Source organism: Cololabis saira, chromosome 20 (genome assembly GCF_033807715.1).
Source record: "Cololabis saira isolate AMF1-May2022 chromosome 20, fColSai1.1, whole genome shotgun sequence".
In the NCBI taxonomy this organism is placed as follows: domain Eukaryota; kingdom Metazoa; phylum Chordata; class Actinopteri; order Beloniformes; family Belonidae; genus Cololabis; species Cololabis saira.
The window spans coordinates 5,397,997-5,419,391 of record NC_084606.1 but is presented as its reverse complement, the minus strand read 5'-3'; the positions used below and the strand labels follow the sequence as shown (position 1 = coordinate 5,419,391).

Here is a 21,395-nt window from a genome sequence, read left to right as displayed (position 1 = left end):
TAAACACATTTACAGTAGAAATAAACACATTTACAGCAGAAATAAACACATTTACAGCAGAAATAAACACATTTACAGTAGAAATAAACACATTTACAGCAGAAATAAACACATTTACAGCAGAAATAAACACATTTACAGCTGAAATAAACACATTTACAGCAGAAATAAACACGTTTACAGTAGAAATAAACACATTTACAGCTGAAATAAACATGTTTACAGTAGAAATAAACACATTTACAGCTGAAATAAACACATTTACAGCAGAAATAAACACGTTTACAGTAGAAATAAACACATTTACAGCTGAAATAAACACATTTACAGCTGAAATAAACATGTTTACAGTAGAAATAAACACATTTACAGTAGAAATAAACACATTTACAGCAGAAATAAACACATTTACAGTAGAAATAAACACATTTACAGCAGAAATAAACACATTTACAGCAGAAATAAACACATTTAATTTAATTCAATTTTATTTTATTTATATAGCGTCTATTCCTACATAGTTGTCTCCAGGATGTTTCCAGAACCAGAACCAGAACATGAACATAAACCCCCGAGCAGTTATTACATAAACAATGGCAAGAAAAACTCCCCTTTAGGAGGAAGAAACCTGGACCAGGACCAGGACTTTACTCAATAAAAGTGTTAGGGTTAGGGTTAGTGTTGGGAAAGATAACTAGTGAAATCCATCATGTTGTTCTGATATGCATTTGTAGTTATTTTATATGTATTAAATAACAGAATAATCAATACAAATAGACACAGAGTAATTCCATTAATGTATTACAAAACAAACATTTCCATTTTCCCCTGAAGCCGAGGTGTGGCGGCTGCCGCACCTTTATACCTTTATACCCAATGGTATAAAGCTCCTCTTGAACAAGAGAAGCTTGACAAAAACAAGGAAACCTGCCCAGCCAGCTGCCCCACCACCAGGTAACACCTCACCTGTTTAAACAGGCCCGCCCCCAGGCCCCGCCCACTGGTCCCCAGGCCCCGCCCACTGCAGGTTCTGGAGAGTTTCAGTTCTCCAGCAGACGTGTGAGGATCCATCTGCTCCGTGAGTGTTTTTATCCTCATTATCCTCATTAACCAGTCAATACATTCAGACTTTTACTGCTTTTCATCTTCTGTGCTCAAACAAACTCTTTAAAAACTCATCTTAACTTCTGTTCAGTTGAAACCAGAGAACTGAAATGTGTTGGGTGGAGGTTTATTATAGTAGAAACACGGACAGAGATGGAGGTTTATTATAGTAGAAACACGGACAGAGATGGAGGTTTATTATAGTAGAAACACGGACAGAGATGGAGGTTTATTATAGTAGAAACACGGACAGAGATGGAGGTTTATTATAGTAGAAACACGGACAGAGATGGAGGTTTATTATAGTCTGAAACACGGACAGAGATGGAGGTTTATTATAGTCTGAAACACGGACAGAGATGGAGGTTTATTATAGTAGAAACACAGACAGAGATGGAGGTTTATTATAGTAGAAACACAGACAGAGATGGAGGTTTATTATAGTAGAAACACAGACAGAGATGGAGGTTTATTATAGTAGAAACACAGACAGAGATGGAGGTTTATTATAGTAGAAACACGGACAGAGATGGAGGTTTATTATAGTAGAAACACGGACAGAGATGGAGGTTTATTATAGTAGAAACACAGACAGAGATGGAGGTTTATTATAGTAGAAACACGGACAGAGATGGAGGTTTATTATAGTAGAAACACAGACAGAGATGGAGGTTTATTATAGTAGAAACACGGACAGAGATGGAGGCGGAGTCTGTTGAACTGCTTTCAGGTTGTCTAGATTAAAAGTATTTTTAGGCTGAAAACAATATAATAATAATAATAATAATAATAATAATAATAATAATAATAATAATAATAATAATAATAATAATAATAATAATAATAATAATAATAATTTTCTTTTATTAATCCCACAATGGGGAAATTCTTCTTTCTCTGCATTTAACCCATATCAGTATCTTCTAACATTTAGCATCAAGGTGTCGTTAAAGAGGTCACTGCAGCTCTTTAAACTATAAACAACACACATTTTTACACCATTTTCGCCTAAATCATATACTATCTTTTATCCCTGTGTCATCTAGGAACAACAGAGACACAAAATACAAAAACTGGAATACTCACAGGACCATAAGGATTCAGGAAATGTATCACATCTTAGCTTGAATGAATGTTTAAAAGGTTCCCTTTAAAATGAAACCAAAGACAATAAAACATTGACAGATTTCCTGAACATGAGTCTAAACCAGGATATGCAGCAGCATCTAAAATGTCATTTTCTGAACTTTTTTTGGTTTTATACTAGAATATCATATATAGACATGGATCTTTTCAAAAATCATAAGCAACTTTGGTCACCTTGAGTGGTTCTGACAGGTGAAATTTTGGGCTCTGGCCCCTGGACTAACGGCTCATATTCAGGTTTTTAAAAACCGGAATATGAGCAAATTCTGGTTATTCAAAGGGGTTATTGGTGTTTACATGGCCGTGTAACCGGGTTATTGCTAATATTCCGGATTTAAAAGGGTTATTGATGCTGGAAACTAGGAATGTTTGATGTTTTACCGTTCACGATTTACCGTCAAAAAAATTCCCCATGATAAGAATTTGTATCTCACGATAAAAATGATAAATTCCTGTTGATGACGTTTTTGTGTAAAACTGATTTATGGAAGGAAGGAAGGAAGGAAGGAAGGAAGGAAGGAAGGAAGGAAGGAAGGAAGGAAGGAAGGAAGGAAGGAAGGATGGAAGGAAGGAAGGAAGGAAGGAAGGATGGAAGGAAGGAAGGAAGGAAGGAAGGAAGGATGGAAGGAAGGAAGGAAGGAAGGAAGGATGGAAGGAAGGAAGGAAGGAAGGAAGGAAGGAAGGAAGGAAGGATGGAAGGAAGGAAGGAAGGAAGGATGGAAGGAAGGAAGGAAGGAAGGAAGGATGGAAGGAAGGAAGGAAGGAAGGAAGGAAGGAAGGAAGGAAGGAAGGAAGGAAGGAAGGAAGGAAGGAAGGATGGAAGGAAGGAAGGAAGGATGGAAGGAAGGAAGGAAGGAAGGAAGGATGGAAGGAAGGAAGGAAGGAAGGAAGGAAGGATGGAAGGAAGGAAGGAAGGAAGGAAGGAAGGAAGGAAGGAAGGAAGGATGGAAGGAAGGAAGGAAGGAAGGAAGGATGGAAGGAAGGAAGGAAGGAAGGAAGGAAGGAAGGATGGAAGGAAGGAAGGAAGGAAGGAAGGAAGGAAGGATGGAAGGAAGGAAGGAAGGAAGGAAGGATGGAAGGAAGGAAGGAAGGAAGGAAGGAAGGATGGAAGGAAGGAAGGAAGGAAGGAAGGAAGGATGGAAGGAAGGAAAGAAGGATGGAAGGAAGGAAGGAAGGAAGGAAGGAAGGAAGGAAGGAAGGATGGAAGGAAGGAAGGATGGAAGGAAGGAAGGATGGAAGGAAGGAAGGAAGGAAGGAAGGAAGGAAGGATGGAAGGAAGGATGGAAGGAAGGAAGGAAGGATGGAAGGAAGGAAGGAAGGAAGGAAGGAAGGAAGGATGGAAGGAAGGAAGGATGGAAGGAAGGAAGGAAGGAAGGAAGGAAGGAAGGAAGGATGGAAGGAAGGAAGGAAGGAAGGATGGAAGGAAGGAAGGAAGGAAGGATGGAAGGAAGGAAGGAAGGAAGGAAGGAAGGAAGGATGGAAGGAAGGAAGGAAGGAAGGATGGAAGGAAGGAAGGAAGGAAGGAAGGAAGGAAGGAAGGAAGGATGGAAGGAAGGAAGGAAGGAAGGATGGAAGGAAGGAAGGAAGGAAGGAAGGAAGGAAGGAAGGATGGAAGGAAGGATGGAAGGAAGGAAGGAAGGAAGGAAGGAAGGAAGGAAGGAAGGAAGGAAGGAAGGAAGGATGGAAGGAAGGAAGGAAGGAAGGAAGGAAGGATGGAAGGAAGGAAGGAAGGATGGAAGGAAGGAAGGAAGGAAGGAAGGAAGGAAGGATGGAAGGAAGGAAGGAAGGAAGGAAGGATGGAAGGAAGGAAGGAAGGAAGGAAGGAAGGAAGGAAGGAAGGGTGGAAGGAAGGAAGGAAGGAAGGATGGAAGGAAGGAAGGAAGGAAGGAAGGATGGAAGGAAGGAAGGAAGGAAGGAAGGAAGGAAGGAAGGAAGGAAGGAAGGAAGGAAGGAAGGAAGGAAGGAAAGAAGGATGGAAGGAAGGAAGGAAGGAAGGAAGGATGGAAGGAAGGATGGGGGAAGGAAGGAAGGATGGAAGGAAGGAAGGATGGAAGGAAGGAAGGAAGGAAGGAAGGAAGGAAGGAAGGAAGGAAGGATGGAAGGAAGGATGGAAGGAAGGAAGGAAGGATGGAAGGAAGGAAGGAAGGAAGGAAGGAAGGATGGAAGGAAGGAAGGATGGAAGGAAGGAAGGAAGGAAGGAAGGAAGGAAGAAGGATGGAAGGAAGGAAGGAAGGAAGGAAGGAAGGATGGAAGGAAGGAAGGAAGGAAGGAAGGAAGGATGGAAGGAAGGAAGGAAGGAAGGAAGGAAGGAAGGAAGGAAGGAAGGAAGGAAGGAAGGATGGAAGGAAGGATGGAAGGAAGGAAGGATGGAAGGAAGGATGGAAGGAAGGAAGGAAGGAAGGAAGGAAGGAAGGAAGGAAGGATGGAAGGAAGGAAGGATGGAAGGAAGGAAGGAAGGAAGGAAGGAAGGATGGAAGGAAGGATGGAAGGAAGGATGGAAGGAAGGAAGGAAGGAAAGAAGGATGGAAGGAAGGAAGGAAGGAAGGAAGGAAGGAAGGAAGGAAGGAAGGAAGGAAGGAAGGATGGATGGAAGGAAGGAAGGATGGAAGGAAGGAAGGAAGGAAGGAAGGAAGGATGGAAGGAAGGAAGGAAGGAAGGAAGAAGGATGGATGGAAGGAAGGAAGGAAGGAAGGAAGGAAGGAAGGAGCCTGAAAGGAAGGAAGGAAGGAAGGAAGAAAGGAAGGAAGGAAGGAAGGATGGAAGGAAGGAAGGAAGGAAGGAAGGAAGGAAGGAAGGAAGGAAGGAAGGAAGGAAGGAAGGAAGGAAGGATGGAAGGAAGGAAGGAGCCTGAAAGGAAGGAAGGAAGGAAGGAAGGAAGGAAGGAAGGAAGGAAGGAAGGAAGAAACAAGGAAGGAAGGAAGGAGGGAAGGAAGGAAGGAAGGAAGGAAGGAAGGAAGGAAGGAAGGAAGGAAGGAAGGAAGGAAGGAAGGAAGGAAGGAAGGAAGGAAGGAAGGATGGAAGGAAGGAAGGAAGGAAGGAAGGAAGGAAGGAAGGAAGGAAGGAAGGAAGGAAGGAAGGAAGGAAGGAAGGATGGAAGGAAGGAAGGAAGGAAGGAAGGAAGGAAGGAAGGAAGGATGGAAGGAAGGAAGGAAGGAAGGAAGGAAGGAAGGATGGAAGGAAGGAAGGAAGGAAGGAAGGAAGGATGGAAGGAAGGAAGGAAGGAAGGAAGGAAGGAAGGAAGGAAGGAAGGAAGGAAGGAAGGAAGGATGGAAGGAAGGAAGGAAGGAAGGAAGGAAGGATGGAAGGAAGGAAGGAAGGAAGGAAGGAAGGAAGGAAGGATGGAAGGAAGGAAGGAAGGAAGGGAGAAAAGAAGGAAGGAAGGAAGGATGGAAGGAAGGATGGAAGGAAGGAAGGAAGGAAGGATGGAAGGAAGGAAGGAAGGAAGGAAGGAAGGAAGGATGGAAGGAAGGAAGGATGGAAGGAAGGAAGGAAGGAAGGAAGGAAGGAAGGATGGAAGGAAGGAAGGAAGGAAGGATGGAAGGAAGGAAGGAAGGATGGAAGGAAGGAAGGAAGGAAGGAAGGAAGGAAGGATGGAAGGAAGGAAGGAAGGAAGGATGGAAGGAAGGAAGGAAGGAAGGAAGGAAGGAAGGAAGGAAGGAAGGAAGGATGGAAGGAAGGAAGGAAGGAAGGATGGAAGGAAGGAAGGAAGGAAGGAAGGAAGGAAGGATGGAAGGAAGGATGGAAGGAAGGAAGGAAGGAAGGAAGGAAGGAAGGAAGGAAGGAAGGATGGAAGGAAGGAAGGAAGGAAGGAAGGAAGGATGGAAGGAAGGAAGGAAGGAAGGATGGAAGGAAGGAAGGAAGGAAGGAAGGAAGGATGGAAGGAAGGAAGGAAGGAAGGATGGAAGGAAGGAAGGAAGGAAGGAAGGAAGGAAGGAAGGAAGGAAGGAAGGGTGGAAGGAAGGAAGGAAGGAAGGAAGGATGGAAGGAAGGAAGGAAGGAAGGAAGGAAGGATGGAAGGAAGGAAGGAAGGAAGGAAGGAAGGAAGGAAGGAAGGAAGGAAGGAAGGAAGGAAGGAAGGAAAGAAGGATGGAAGGAAGGAAGGAAGGAAGGAAGGATGGAAGGAAGGATGGAAGGAAGGAAGGATGGAAGGAAGGAAGGATGGAAGGAAGGAAGGAAGGAAGGAAGGAAGGAAGGAAGGATGGAAGGAAGGATGGAAGGAAGGAAGGAAGGATGGAAGGAAGGAAGGAAGGAAGGAAGGAAGGAAGGATGGAAGGAAGGAAGGATGGAAGGAAGGAAGGAAGGAAGGAAGGAAGGATGGAAGGAAGGAAGGAAGGAAGGAAGGAAGGATGGAAGGAAGGAAGGAAGGAAGGAAGGAAGGAAGGATGGAAGGAAGGAAGGAAGGAAGGAAGGATGGAAGGAAGGATGGATGGAAGGAAGGAAGGATGGAAGGAAGGATGGAAGGAAGGAAGGAAGGAAGGAAGGAAGGAAGGAAGGATGGAAGGAAGGAAGGATGGAAGGAAGGAAGGAAGGAAGGAAGGAAGGAAGGATGGAAGGAAGGATGGAAGGAAGGATGGAAGGAAGGAAGGAAGGAAAGAAGGATGGAAGGAAGGAAGGAAGGAAGGAAGGAAGGAAGGAAGGAAGGAAGGAAGGAAGGAAGGAAGGATGGATGGAAGGAAGGAAGGATGGAAGGAAGGAAGGAAGGAAGGAAGGAAGGATGGAAGGAAGGAAGGAAGGAAGGAAGGAAGGAAGGATGGATGGAAGGAAGGAAGGAAGGAAGGAAGGAAGGAAGGAAGGAGCCTGAAAGGAAGGAAGGAAGGAAGGAAGGATGGAAGGAAGGAAGGAAGGAAGGAAGGATGGAAGGAAGGAAGGAAGGAAGGAAGGAAGGAAGGAAGGAAGGAAGGAAGGAAGGATGGAAGGAAGGAAGGAGCCTGAAAGGAAGGAAGGAAGGAAGGAAGGAAGGAAGGAAGGAAGGAAGGAAGGAAGAAAACAAGGAAGGAAGGAAGGAGGGAAGGAAGGAAGGAAGGAAGGAAGGAAGGAAGGAAGGAAGGAAGGAAGGAAGGAAGGAAGGAAGGAAGGAAGGAAGGATGGAAGGAAGGAAGGAAGGAAGGAAGGAAGGAAGGAAGGATGGAAGGAAGGAAGGAAGGAAGGAAGGAAGGAAGGAAGGAAGGAAGGATGGAAGGAAGGAAGGAAGGAAGGAAGGAAGGAAGGAAGGAAGGAAGGAAGGAAGGAAGGAAGGAAGGAAGGAAGGATGGAAGGAAGGAAGGAAGGAAGGAAGGAAGGAAGGAAGGAAGGAAGGAAGGATGGAAGGAAGGAAGGAAGGAAGGAAGGAAGGAAGGATGGAAGGAAGGAAGGAGCCTGAAAGGAAGGAAGGAAGGAAGGAAGGAAGGAAGGAAGGAAGGAAGGAAGGAAGGAAGAAAACAAGGAAGGAAGGAAGGAGGGAAGGAAGGAAGGAAGGAAGGAAGGAAGGAAGGAAGGAAGGAAGGAAGGAAGGAAGGAAGGAAGGAAGGAAGGAAGGAAGGAAGGAAGGAAGGAAGGATGGAAGGAAGGAAGGAAGGAAGGAAGGAAGGAAGGATGGAAGGAAGGAAGGAAGGAAGGAAGGAAGGAAGGAAGGATGGAAGGAAGGAAGGAAGGAAGGAAGGAAGGAAGGAAGGAAGGAAGGAAGGAAGGAAGGAAGGAAGGATGGAAGGAAGGAAGGAAGGAAGGAAGGAAGGAAGGATGGAAGGAAGGAAGGAAGGAAGGAAGGAAGGAAGGAAGGAAGGAAGGAAGGAAGGAAGGAAGGATGGAAGGAAGGAAGGAAGGAAGGAAGGAAGGAAGGATGGAAGGAAGGAAGGAAGGAAGGAAGGAAGGAAGGAAGGAAGGAAGGATGGAAGGAAGGAAGGAAGGAAGGAAGGAAGGAAGGAAGGAAGGAAGGAAGGAAGGAAGGAAGGAAGGAAGGAAGGAAGGAAGGAAGGAAGGAAGGAAGGAAGGATGGAAGGAAGGAAGGAAGGAAGGAAGGAAGGAAGGAAGGAAGGAAGGAAGGATGGAAGGAAGGAAGGAAGGAAGGAAGGAAGGAAGGAAGGATGGAAGGAAGGAAGGAAGGAAGGATGAAAGAAAGAAAGAAAGAAAGAAAGAAAGAAAGAAAGAAAGAAAGAAAGAAAGAAAGAAAGAAGAAAGAAAGAAAGAATTGTTTTTTATTAATTCGATGTAATTGTTGTAGTTTAGTAGTATTTAGTATCTTTTACAGCAGTGATTTGGCTCCAAAGACTGAATGTGGAGATAGATTTATAGTTACAAAGATTGGTATTTTTTTTATCCTCATTTTTATTGTTATGGGGATAAATGCCAGAAATGATCGCGCTCGAGAGACGCTCTGTTACACATGTCAAACTGCCAGGAAGTGTTGTGGCAACAGTAACGGGAGATCTGGCTACCAAACCTGAAAGTGCAGCAGAAACCGTCAGCGTGAGGAACAAACCGGTCTAAACTGGCTGGAGTTGACTCTGCAAAAGGGACAAAACGTTGTTGAGTCAATGAAAACTTCATAAAACACGTTCTTGTCCTTAAAGAATCGCTGCAGACTCTCCACGCGTAAAAGTTTTCACACACAGCTGTTTGATGGTTCTTTTTAAATCATAAACTAAATAATAGTAATCTGCTTTACGGCTGATTTCCTCCGACAGCAGGAAGTGAAACGATGAGGAAACTAACGCCAGAAAAGCAGGAAACAGACGAAGTGAAGCCTTTACTGACTCAACTGTGGTTTTTAACCGTTATAACTTTATCTGGATCTAACAGTCAAAAAACATCCTCATATTCTACATGTTCCTGTTAAAAACCCCAGAAAATGGAGGATAAAAGGAAGTTAAAGTTAAACACCTGCTGACGTGAGTTACTTTTATTAAGTTCTGGTTTTAAATTATAAAGGAACTTTATTTTAGCACATGCATGGGTTCTTCTTATAGGAAAGAAGAACCTACGACGATCACTGAACATGATGGTTAGTCATCTGTTTTCATTTGTTTTTGAGAAATTGGCCAGTTTTTACTATCACTTTAGTTTTTTTAAATAGACAAAATATAAACGTGTATTTAGATAATACAGCGCTGTTTACGCCAGGGGAATGTAAAGAGATAAGAGATTAGATTAGATTAGACACGCTGCTGGTAGGAACTATTTTTTTTTTTCATTTTCTTAGTAGTTCTTATATTTGTTTATTATTCTCTTATTTATTTTAATAGTTTTATTATTTTACTTAGGATCTTTTTTTAGTGACGGAAACACCTTTTTCAAAGACTGAGTGTCAGAAAGACTGAGGGCCAAATCCACAAAAGGATTGCGCGGCTTTTGCGGCCGCTAAACCGGTGCAAATGAGACAAAAAGAGAGCGTCTAATTCACAAAGCACCCGCAAAGGGTGAATTGCTCCACAAACTGCGCTGTCAAGCAAATAGTGGCAGTCTGCGCCGGTGCCATTTGCATGCATGTAAATTAGGTAATATTCATACATTCGGCGCAAAATTGCCCCCTTTCTATGCAAATAAGCCTCATTGCAAAAACCGTCTAATTCACAAAGGCCAGCGCTATTTGCCACACGCAAAAATAGTGAAGCAAATACCGTCTTTTCGAAGCGTGTATTAACTGCTGCAAACTCACTCCTCACTCCCCATCTCTCTGTTTCTCTCTCTCTTCAATATCATTCAAGCCTGTGTGATACTGAATGATATTAAGGGTTAAATCTACAGTCAGACATGACTGTAAACAGTCAGATCAAGTGGGGTTGTGGACTTATCTCGGATTTAAGAATAAAAATAACAGGACGGAGCTCAGGATTCATCCATACAGTAGGAGGCTGCTTTATTACAAACAATTCCACCATATAAACATATAAATCTAGAATGTGTGTGTTTAACAGCTGACCTGTAAGTGTGTGTAGCAAAACACAGAACATGAATTACCGTCAGATCCTGATCCCGATCCAGTGTTAATGAAGTTACCAGTGCTGTGCCTTGTGCGTAAATGCGCACAGACTCTTAACATTTGACATTTCATTAGCTTATGTCATACATTCTGGATTCATTAAAAATCAACGGTGCGCGTCGCCGCGTACCCTACGCCGTAGGCTACGCCGTCGATTTAACGCAGAACCATAAATCAGGCTTAACAAGCATGCATTTGTCAGTTTTCTTTTCGTCTTTTCAACTGAGCAAACACATAAACTGAGGGTGATGCTGATGCACCCTCGTAGACCCGGGCCTGCTGGAAACAGCTCCGCTCACTTACTCAGACAAGGGAAAATTGCACTCAGCTGCAAAACTTTATGGGCGTGTTTGCGCCGGTATATCATTAGAGCAAAATCTTTTGTGAATAGGACCTTAAAGCGGGGCAAATTGCGGGTGCAAATGCGGCGCAATTCACAGCGCTATTTGCGGGCGCAATCTGTTCTTTGTGGATTTGGCCCTGAGTGTCAGAAAGACTGAGTGATTAAAGACTGAGTGAATAAAGACTGAGTGAATAAAGACTGAGTGGCAGCGTAAACTTTCAGTTTGAGCAACTGGAAAACATCTAAAATGGGAAAGAGCTGTTGTGCGATCGACTGTACTCATAGATTTAGCAAGAAATCAGAGTTATCGTTTTACAGACTGATGAAAAATAAGCTTAAGAGAGACAAATGGATCACTGCAATTCACAGAAACAACTGGATTCCAGACACCGAAACGTGGATTTGTGGTTCCCATTTTGTATCAGGTAATGTTGGTGTTGTGACCCGATTAGCCACGGTGGTGAATGGAACCATAGATGAAACTTCTTTACACGCACCTTATGGTTTGTTTATTGTTGCTTCACCGATCTTCTCTCTCTCTCTCTCTCTCTTTATTGTTGTGGGATGTTGTTTTCTTTGCAGTTTATATAACATTTAATAAAAGTGTGGTTTAACGTGCGTGCGGTAAGAAACGTTATTCTCCTTGTGGTTCCAAACACACTGAGCCCACACACCTGTGTCTATTTATCACCTAATTGCGTGACGTGACCCATTAGCAAGGTGATTGCTGCCCCCTTGTGGCTTGGTATATAAATAACACCCATAATTAACTTCCAACAAAAAGAAACCAAGAACACCCATATTGGCTCCAACAGTTGGATTTTTGAGTAGCTAACGTTAAACGGTCAAATCATAAAGTTCAGTGTCCTCATCACTTTAATTTCGCCAACAAATCCTGCCTTGAAGTCGGACCAAGCGTCAAGACTTTTGTAAGCCTTCAAGCTTTGCTTCATGTATTTCCCCGGTGTTCTGCCAATTTCTGCTCCCTGTCGAGAAATGCTACTCTGAGCATTACATTACATCTTGCACGATGTAAAATTGATAATATGGGATGTTGAGTGTTTGATCCTTCAAAATACACTTACCCATGACATGAATTGCATTACACTTTGTGAACATTATACGATAAAGAGAAAAACAACCCTATTCTATCACTTTATTTGATATTCATTCAGTCATTGGCCTTTATTTAACCAGGCAGGTCATTAAGAACATTCTTATTTACAATAACGGCCTGGCAAGAGACAAGGAAGTGGTTTAGGGAGTAAAACGCAGTAAAACACACTAAAGGAAGTGGTTTAGGGAGTAAAACACAGTAAAGGAAGTGGTTTAGGGAGTAAAACGCAGTAAAGGAAGTGGTTTAGGGAGTAAAACACAGTAAAGGAAGTGGTTTAGGGAGTAAAACACAGTAAAGGAAGTGGTTTAGGGAGTAAAACACAGTAAAACACAGTAAAGGAAATGGTTTAGGGAGTAAAACACAGTAAAGGAAGTGGTTTAGGGAGTAAAACACAGTAAAGGAAGTGGTTTAGGGAGTAAAACACAGTAAAGGAAGTGGTTTAGGGAGTAAAACACAGTAAAGGAAGTGGTTTAGGGAGTAAAACACAGTAAAGGAAGTGGTTTAGGGAGTAAAACGCAGTAAAGGAAGTGGTTTAGGGAGTAAAACACAGTAAAGGAAGTGGTTTAGGGAGTAAAACACATTAAAGGAAGTGGTTTAGGGAGTAAAACGCAGTAAAGGAAGTGGTTTAGGGAGTAAAACACAGTAAAGTGGTTTAGGGAGTAAAACGCAGTAAAGGAAGTGGTTTAGGGAGTAAAACGCAGTAAAGGAAGTGGTTTAGGGAGTAAAACACAGTAAAGGAAGTGGTTTAGGGCGTAAAACACAGTAAAGGAAGTGGTTTAGGGAGTAAAACACATTAAAGGAAGTGGTTTAGGGAGTAAAACACAGTAAAGGAAGTGGTTTAGGGAGTAAAACACATTAAAGGAAGTGGTTTAGGGAGTAAAACACAGTAAAGGAAGTGGTTTAGGGAGTAAAACACAGTAAAGGAAGTGGTTTAGGGAGTAAAACACAGTAAAGGAAGTGGTTTAAGGAGTAAAACACAGTAAAGGAAGTGGTTTAGGGAGTAAAACACAGTAAAACACAGTAAAGGAAGTGGTCTAGGGAGTAAAACGCAGTAAAGGAAGTGGTTTAGGGAGTAAAACACAGTAAAGGAAGTGGTTTAGGGAGTAAAACACAGTAAAGGAAGTGGTTTAGGGAGTAAAACACAGTAAAGTGGTTTAGGGAGTAAAACACGGTAAAGGAAGTGGTTTAGGGAGTAAAACACAGTAAAGGAAGTGGTTTAGGGAGTAAAACGCAGTAAAGGAAGTGGTTTAGGGAGTAAAACGCAGTAAAGGAAGTGGTTTAGGGAGTAAAACGCAGTAAAGGAAGTGGTTTAGGGAGTAAAACACGGTAAAGGAAGTGGTTTAGGGAGTAAAACACAGTAAAGGAAGTGGTTTAGGGAGTAAAACACGGTAAAGGAAGTGGTTTAGGGAGTAAAACACAGTAAAGGAAGTGGTTTAGGGAGTAAAACACAGTAAAAGAAGTGGTTTAGGGAGTAAAACACGGTAAAGGAAGTGGTTTAGGGAGTAAAACACAGTAAAGGAAGTGGTTTAGGGAGTAAAACGCAGTAAAGGAAGTGGTTTAGGGAGTAAAACACAGTAAAGGAAGTGGTTTAGGGAGTAAAACGCAGTAAAGGAAGTGGTTTAGGGAGTAAAACGCAGTAAAGGAAGTGGTTTAGGGAGTAAAACGCAGTAAAGTGGTTTAGGGAGTAAAACGCAATAAAGGAAGTGGTTTAGGGAGTAAAACACAGTAAAGGAAGTGGTTTAGGGAGTGAAACGCAGTAAAGGAAGTGGTTTAGGGAGTAAAACACAGTAAAGGAAGTGGTTTAGGGAGTAAAACGCAGTAAAGGAAGCGGTTTAGGGAGTAAAACGCAGTAAAGGAAGTGGTTTAGGGAGTGAAACACAGTAAAGGAAGTGGTTTAGGGAGTAAAACGCAGTAAAGGAAGTGGTTTAGGGAGTAAAACGCAGTAAAGGAAGTGGTTTAGGGAGTGAAACACAGTAAAGGAAGTGGTTTAGGGAGTAAAACGCAGTAAAGGAAGTGGTTTAGGGAGTAAAACGCAGTAAAGGAAGTGGTTTAGGGAGTAAAACACAGTAAAGGAAGTAGTTTAGGGAGTAAAACACAGTAAAGGAAGTAGTTTAGGGAGTAAAACACAGTAAAGGAAGTGGTTTAGGGAGTAAAACACAGTAAAGTGGTTTAGGGAGTAAAACGCAGTAAAGGAAGTGGTTTAGGGAGTAAAACACAGTAAAGTGGTTTAGGGAGTAAAACGCAGTAAAGGAAGTGGTTTAGGGAGTAAAACGCAGTAAAGGAAGTGGTTTAGGGAGTAAAGGAAGTGGTTTAGGGAGTAAAACGCAGTAAAGGAAGTGGTTTAGGGAGTAAAACACAGTAAAACACAGTAAAGGAAGTGGTTTAGGGAGTAAAACACAGTAAAACACAGTAAAGGAAGTGGTTTAGGGAGTAAAACGCGGTAAAGGAAGTGGTTTAGGGAGTAAAGGAAGTGGTTTAGGGAGTAAAACGCAGTAAAGGAAGTGGTTTAGGGAGTAAAACACAGTAAAGGAGGTCGTTTAGGGAGTAAAACGCAGTAAAGGAAGTCGTTTAGGGAGTAAAACACAGTAAAGGAAGTGGTTTAGGGAGTAAAACGCAGTAAAGGAAGTGGTTTAGGGAGTAAAACACAGTAAAGGAAGTGGTTTAGGGAGTAAAACACAGTAAAGGAAGTGGTTTAGGGAGTAAAACGCAGTAAAGGAAGTGGTTTAGGGAGTAAAACACAGTAAAGGAAGTGGTTTAGGGAGTAAAACACAGTAAAGTGGTTTAGGGAGTAAAACACAGTAAAGGAAGTGGTTTAGGGAGTAAAACGCAATAAAGGAAGTGGTTTAGGGAGTAAAACGCAGTAAAACACAGTAAAGGAAGTGGTTTAGGGAGTAAAACACAGTAAAGGAAGTGGTTTAGGGAGTAAAACACAGTAAAGGAGGTCGTTTAGGGAGTAAAACGCAGTAAAGGAAGTCGTTTAGGGAGTAAAACACAGTAAAGGAAGTGGTTTAGGGAGTAAAACGCAGTAAAGGAAGTGGTTTAGGGAGTAAAACGCAGTAAAGGAAGTGGTTTAGGGAGTAAAACACAGTAAAGGAAGTGGTTTAGGGAGTAAAACACAGTAAAGTGGTTTAGGGAGTAAAACACAGTAAAGGAAGTGGTTTAGGGAGTAAAACGCAATAAAGGAAGTGGTTTAGGGAGTAAAACGCAGTAAAACACAGTAAAGGAAGTGGTTTAGGGAGTAAAACGCGGTAAAGGAAGTGGTTTATGGAGTAAAACACAGTAAAGGAAGTGGTTTAGGGAGTAAAACACAGTAAAGTGGTTTAGGGAGTAAAACACAGTAAAGGAAGTGGTTTAGGGAGTAAAACGCAGTAAAATTGTAGCTCTGCAAAAGGTAGAAAACCATTAAGGAGCATTTTTTGGCAAAGCAGCAGAAATTGGCAGAACACCGGCGTAGAAATTAATTCCATATAAATATCAGGAAACTGGATTCATGGCCAAATATTAATGTCCATGTTCCACTGGTTGTTGGGGTAACTGTACGGGTCACTGTCAAGTCCAACTGACGCTAATTTAAGCCCAGAATCAGCTGTTATCCCGTCTAACACACTAGTTGCACAGTGGCGTCAATTCAGTGGAAGTTAAGGTACGGCAAGGTTACGAGTCACAGAACTGAACTAGAGTATCAATCAACACGTCCAGCAAATACTCATCACAGAAGCCTGCTATGGAGCTGATCTGTGTGGTCAAGAAAACTGGAACTTTTTACAATGCAGTCTCGCTCACACTGCAAAAACTCTAAATCTTACCAGGAATATTTGTCTTATTTCTAGTTAAAATGTCTCATTTTTAGTCATTTTTAGTCTCATTACACTTAAAACGAGCCATCGCCAGAAAAATAACTTATTTGACCATTTTCACCTGTTTCAAGTAAATTTTCACTTGAAATAAGTGGAAAAATCTGCCAGTGGGACAAGATTTATCTTCTCATTACAAGCAAAAAAAATGTTCTACTTATTTTAAGTGAAAATCTACTTGAAACAGGTGAAAATTGTTGTGTTTTGAGTTTTTGAATCTTGTCTTAAATGTAATCTGATTTGTTTGACTAAAAATTAGACATTTTAACTAGAAATAAGACAATGATTCTTGTTAAGATTTTGGGTTTTTGCAGTGTATAATAACTAGTGAAATCGATCATGTTGTTCTGACTTGCATTTTATATGTATTAAATAATAGAATAATCAATACAAATAGACAGAGTAATTCCATAAATGTATTTAAAAAACAAACATTTACATTTTCCCTTGGTTCTGCGTTACACCGACGCAGTCCTACGGCGTAGGTTTCGCCGTCGATTTAACGCAGAACCATAAATCAGCCTTAGGGGCTGGTATAGTGTATATTTAATGTGCGCTGGCCCTTTAAGAAGAAGCAGAAGTGGGGAATTCCCAGCTTTGTTTACAGTTTGCAGCTCCAGAAACAAGAAGAAAACATGCAGAAACCTGCAGAAACAAGAGTAAAGGAGCTGTTTTGTGGACTCTGAGCCCCCGTGAGTAACTGTTATGTGGACGGGAGGGATGTGTCGTTTTTACCGCGGTCTCCATGTTGGAAACAGCTGCGCACTTTCATTAAACTTTGACAGCAGGAGACACGGAGGACATGTAGCTGTGGATAATAATGTGGAAACGTTTAAATAAATAAATACTATTGTTTAAGAAACCTTTTTCTCATTAACTTAATGTATTTTTATATGTTTATTTATGTTTTATTTCACTCCCTTAAACGGCTTCGGGCAACAAACGTTCTGATTGGTCGAGAGGGGACCACGTGACTCCAGCAGCCAATCAGATCTCTCCTCCTGCTCGGAGCAGCGCGCCTTTATATTTATATTTATATGGGCTTCCGGTTAACTAGATATATTTAGAGACTTTTCAAACTTCGTTAAGCCCTAAACGTTCAAAGACACTTTTCTTTATTTTCTCCTGTATTTGTTTATTTATTTTTTGGTTTTATTATTCAAGTAATTTTTCTTTTTCCTCTCCCCGCTCTCTTTACATATACATATAAACTAATTGACTTATTATTATTATTATTATTATTATTATTATTGATTATACATGTGTGCATTATTATGAGCGAGACTATATTTTTATTAGATTATTATTGATTATAATTATTATATTAATATTACTGATATTATTGCTATTATAACTGTAATTGGGATTATTATAATTGTTAGAATATTACTGTTATTACTTCTGTGATTATTGTTATTATATTTTAATTGATTATTAATCAATCATATCATTATCATAATTATTGTTATTTTCCTTTTCTTTTCTGAATGAATGTGTATTTCTTTATAGATCGTCATTATTACTGCTCTGTATGTTCAAAGAGGATTGATATTGATGACGATAGATATTTATTTTTATACTTTACATTACTTATTTAATCTTATTTAATTGATTCATTGCCCACTACTTTATTTATTAATTCATTTTTTTTAAATCTATTTATTTACTTTTTTATTTTTTTGGCTGCTGTCTTTCTCCTAAAATAACCATAATTCTAGAAAACCATCACACACACACACACACACACACACACACACACACACACACACACACACACACACACACACACACACACACACACACACACACACACAAACATTGATTTTGTTGTTTTGTACGGTTTGGCGTACCTGTATTGTTACCTCTTTTAAGATTATCAAAAAAACAACGTTTAAAGACAAAACTAGGGACTAAAAGTCTAAAAGTGTGTTAGATGTGAGGTTTCCACAAGCTCCGCCCACTCCCGTGTTGAGTGACAGGCAGAGCTGAAGTGGGCGTGGCCTAATTACAGGTAACGGGTAATGTTCAAGCTGCACTTTATCCAGTATTTCACACTTGTTTTATATCTGACAATAGAAAGTAAGTGGGGACGTTTTTTCTTCTTTTTTTCTTTTTCTCTCTCTTTTTTCCTTTTTTTTTTTTTCCTTTTTTTCTTCCTTTTTCCTTTCCTTTTTGATCTCGACATTTCGACTTTTTTCTCTCGACATTTCGACTTTTCTCTCGAAATTTTGACTTTTATCTCGAAATTTTTACTTTTTTCTCGAAATTTTTACTTTTTTCTCGAAATTTAGACTTTTCTCATGTAATTTTGACTTTTTTCGCGAGATTTCGACTTTTTCCGTGACATTTCGACTTTTTTCTCGACATTTCGACTTTTCTCTCGAAATTTTGACTTTTTTCTCGAAATTTTGACTTTTTTCTCTAAATTTGGGGAAAGTGAGGAAGTTTTTTCTTCTTTTTTTTCTCTTTTTTTCCTTTTTTTCTCTTTTTTTCCTTTCCTTTTTAATCTCGACATTTCGACTTTTTCCTCGACATTTCGCCTTTTCTCTTGAAATTTTGACTTTTTTCTCGAAATTTCGACTTTTCTCATTTCATTTTGACTTTTTTCGCGTCATTTTGACTTTTTTCTCGACATTTCGCCTTTTGCCATTTGCCTTCATTCTAATTCTGATGCAAGACTTTTCATTTTTTGCGGCTCCAGACATATACGTTTTTTGTGTTTTTGGTCCAATATGCATCTAAAACATGTTGGGTTGCAGATCCCTGGTTTATGCACAGATAGATGGGACAAGAAACTAATGACATTAATGACTTTTCCTGTAGACTTGACCTCATTAATTTCTAGTTCACGTAGTTTAGCACTCTTAATTCAAACCTCAGCTTAAAAGGTCCTGGGAAATAAGTCCAGGGAGAGAGTAGGAACCCTGAACTTGTATTTATTATATTAACCGGTGGTGGTTAGTTTCTGTGTTAAAGGTGACTGGACTCAAGCCGTTCAATTATAAAACGTATTATTCCCCTTTTCCTGAAGATATCACGGAACAAAGAGGGTTACAATAATGTAATATGAACATAAACACAAAAGAATATTCATGGGAAATATCCAGTGAATTAAAATATTTACTTAAAACCAATAAAATGTTAAATTAAAAGTACAAAATAAGAGCTCAACTTTTACCTGAAGACGTCACAGAACAAAGAGGGAAAGTTTAGTCGGGACGGAGACGAAGTTCCACCTGAGGAGAAGCGTTCTACTTTAAGATAAATGAATCACATGAATGATTTAGAGTAATTATTAACTGGTCAAAACCACCATTGTTACATATAGTTGGAACAAACTAAGGAACTGGTTTATTTCTCTGTTTGCAGGAAGAGCAGCCGCAACCTGCAGACGCTGAAGAGACGAGTTTATCAGTTTCAGGTGAGTTTATTCATCTATTCTGTCAAAATGTAACCTTAATCTAAGGAATTTCTGAGAAGGGTAGACATCATTAACTAGTTTAAAATGTAATTATTTAGCTTTGGTAAAGGATAACATAAGAATTCAGTTTTTAACTGTAGTTCTTTGTCAGGATCCATTTCTCTGAAATCAAGTATCTATTTATCTGTTTTGGGTAAAAGTCATTTGTCAAATTCTGTCTGATTAAAAGGTTGTTGCATTTTTTTTGTCAAGGAAATAAATCACCAATAAATAGGTTTGGCAGAGTTACCAGTGGCGTTTAAATGTAACTGAGATGTTGGATGTAGTTAGACCAGGGATCAGAAACCCAACATGTTTTAGATCCATATTGGACCAAAAACACAAAAAACTAATCTGTCTGGAGCCGCAAAAAATGAAAAGTCTTGTATAAACCTTAGAATGAAGACCAGAGCCTCCTGCCTGGCGCCCCCTGCTGGTGGAAACGAACAATTTAAATGACATATTTTGGTTAACTTACATGACTAAGCATAAATTACATAGAAACATCAGCAAAAATATATTAAAACCCCTTCTGGTGGAAACGTGTCTATGACGCAAAACTTTGTTAGAAATGTTGAAATGTAATATTTATTCTACACGTTTACAGCATTGGAAAACGTTCTGAATGTTTGTGTCATGTTTGTCCTTCTGCAGAAACCACATTCTTTTTTGAAAAAAGCTCCAGGAGCCACTAGGGCGGCGCTGAAAGGGGGGAGAAAAAGAAAAATGGAAAAAAAGAAGAAAAAAAGAGAAAAAAAAGAAAAAAAGAAGAAAAGGAAAAAAAAGAAAAAAAGAGAAAAAAGAATAAAAAAAGAAAAAAGGGAATAAAAGGAAAAAAAGAAGAAAAAAGAATAAAAAATGAAAAAAAAGAAAAAAGAAAAAGTGAAGAAAAAAGGGAAAAAAGATAAAAAAAGGAAAAATAAGAAAAAGAGAAAAAGGGGGAAAAAAGGAAAAAACAAAATAAAGGAAGAAAAAAAGGGAAAAAAAGAAAAAAAAGGAAAAAAAAAGGTCAAGCATTTTCTAAAAAGCTCCAGGAGCCACCAGGGCGGCGCTAAAGAGTTCTGACGGGAGGGTTTGACGAGCCGTGTTAGATAAACACGGTCAGGTTCTGAACAACAGCTCCATCTAGTGGTTGATGAACAGATTGAAACCAGTACAGTTAATTACTGGTAATTAAGATGCCAGTTCCTGCATAATCTGCTCTGGTCACTTTAAAAGAAAACAAAAAAGGATTAGCTGTGAATATTTATAAAAGAACTGATGTCAGCACTTTACTGTGAATCTTCTTTACATTAAAGTCAATAAATAGATCATTATTCATGTGAATGTAGTTTATGAAGAGAATAATGTGGGTTGTTTGTGGCGGAGAAAATCCAGACATACCGTATTGGCCTGAATATAAGACGGTGTTTTTTGCATTGAAATAAGACTGAAAAAGTGGGGGTCGTCTTACATTCGGGGTCTAGACGTTATACCCATTCACAACGCTAGATGGCGCCAGATATCTTTAAAGCGAATGCTGAACTTAACTCCCCAGGACAAAGCGAACCCCTGTCACGAAGAAGAAAAATAAAAACTAGTATAAGAAAGAAAAGAGAAGAAAACAAGAGAAGAGATAACAGAAAGTGGAGAAACGTAGCGACAATCTGGAGAAAAGTGTGTGGAAGATCGGCAGGTGAACCGGCAGCTGAGGAGAAGTTATGATGCAAACTTCAAGATAATGATTTGAATGAGGCAAAATAACAGGCTTTTTCTCTCCAATATATTGTTATAATCATTTGTTTCAGATGTACTATAATTATTTTCTGTATAAAAATTGAATTTGGTGTTCAAAAAGTCTTTCTTCAAACTTGAGTCTTGAAAAAGAGGGTCGTCTTATATTCGGGACAATACGGTAATCAGTAGAATGCTCAGGAAACACCAGTAATCTCTGTTCTGTTGCCGTTTGCTTTTACCAACCCTTATTGATTTGTTGTTATTGCAGTAGTTTGAGCTGATGTTGTTGTTGTTATTGCAGTAGTTTGAGCTGAGGAAACGTCAGACCGGAGGATGAAGAGACGGAGAGACTCGCAGTCGTCCGGAGATCCAGCCGGCAGCTCCAGCTCCAGCTCCAGCTCCAGCTCCAGCGATCTTCCTGACAGGTGGTGGTTTATCCTCCCTCACCATGGAGACACGTCTGCGTTGGGTTACCATGGAGACACGTCTGCGTTGGGTTACCATGAGACATGTCTGCGTTGGGTTACCATGGAGACATGTCTGCGTTGGGTTACCATGGAGACACGTCTGTGTTGGGTTACCATGGAGACATGTCTGCGTTGGGTTACCATGAGACATGTCTGCGTTGGGTTACCATGGAGACATGTCTGCGTTGGGTTACCATGGAGACATGTCTGCGTTGGGTTACCATGGAGACATGT

General features: G+C 40.4%; 1 protein-coding gene across 4 annotated transcripts in view; it reads left to right on the top strand.

Moving 5' to 3' along the window:
• Positions 1 to 1,043: 1,043 nt before the first annotated feature.
• Positions 1,044 to 21,395, top strand: part of LOC133420134 (NACHT, LRR and PYD domains-containing protein 3-like) — a 37,524-nt gene continuing 17,172 nt past the window's right edge. For 2 of the 4 annotated variants that reach the window (XM_061709726.1, XM_061709723.1), the window contains exons 1-3: positions 16,076 to 16,210; positions 18,888 to 18,939; positions 20,996 to 21,119. In XM_061709726.1, the coding sequence (XP_061565710.1) occupies positions 21,028 to 21,119 (92 nt within the window). In that variant the 5' untranslated portion in view covers positions 16,076 to 16,210; positions 18,888 to 18,939; positions 20,996 to 21,027. Of the gene's footprint in view, positions 1,079 to 8,969; positions 9,114 to 16,075; positions 16,211 to 18,887; positions 18,940 to 20,995; positions 21,120 to 21,395 lie in introns of those variants that run through there. The other 2 variants (XM_061709725.1, XM_061709724.1) reach the window with 2 other exon arrangements.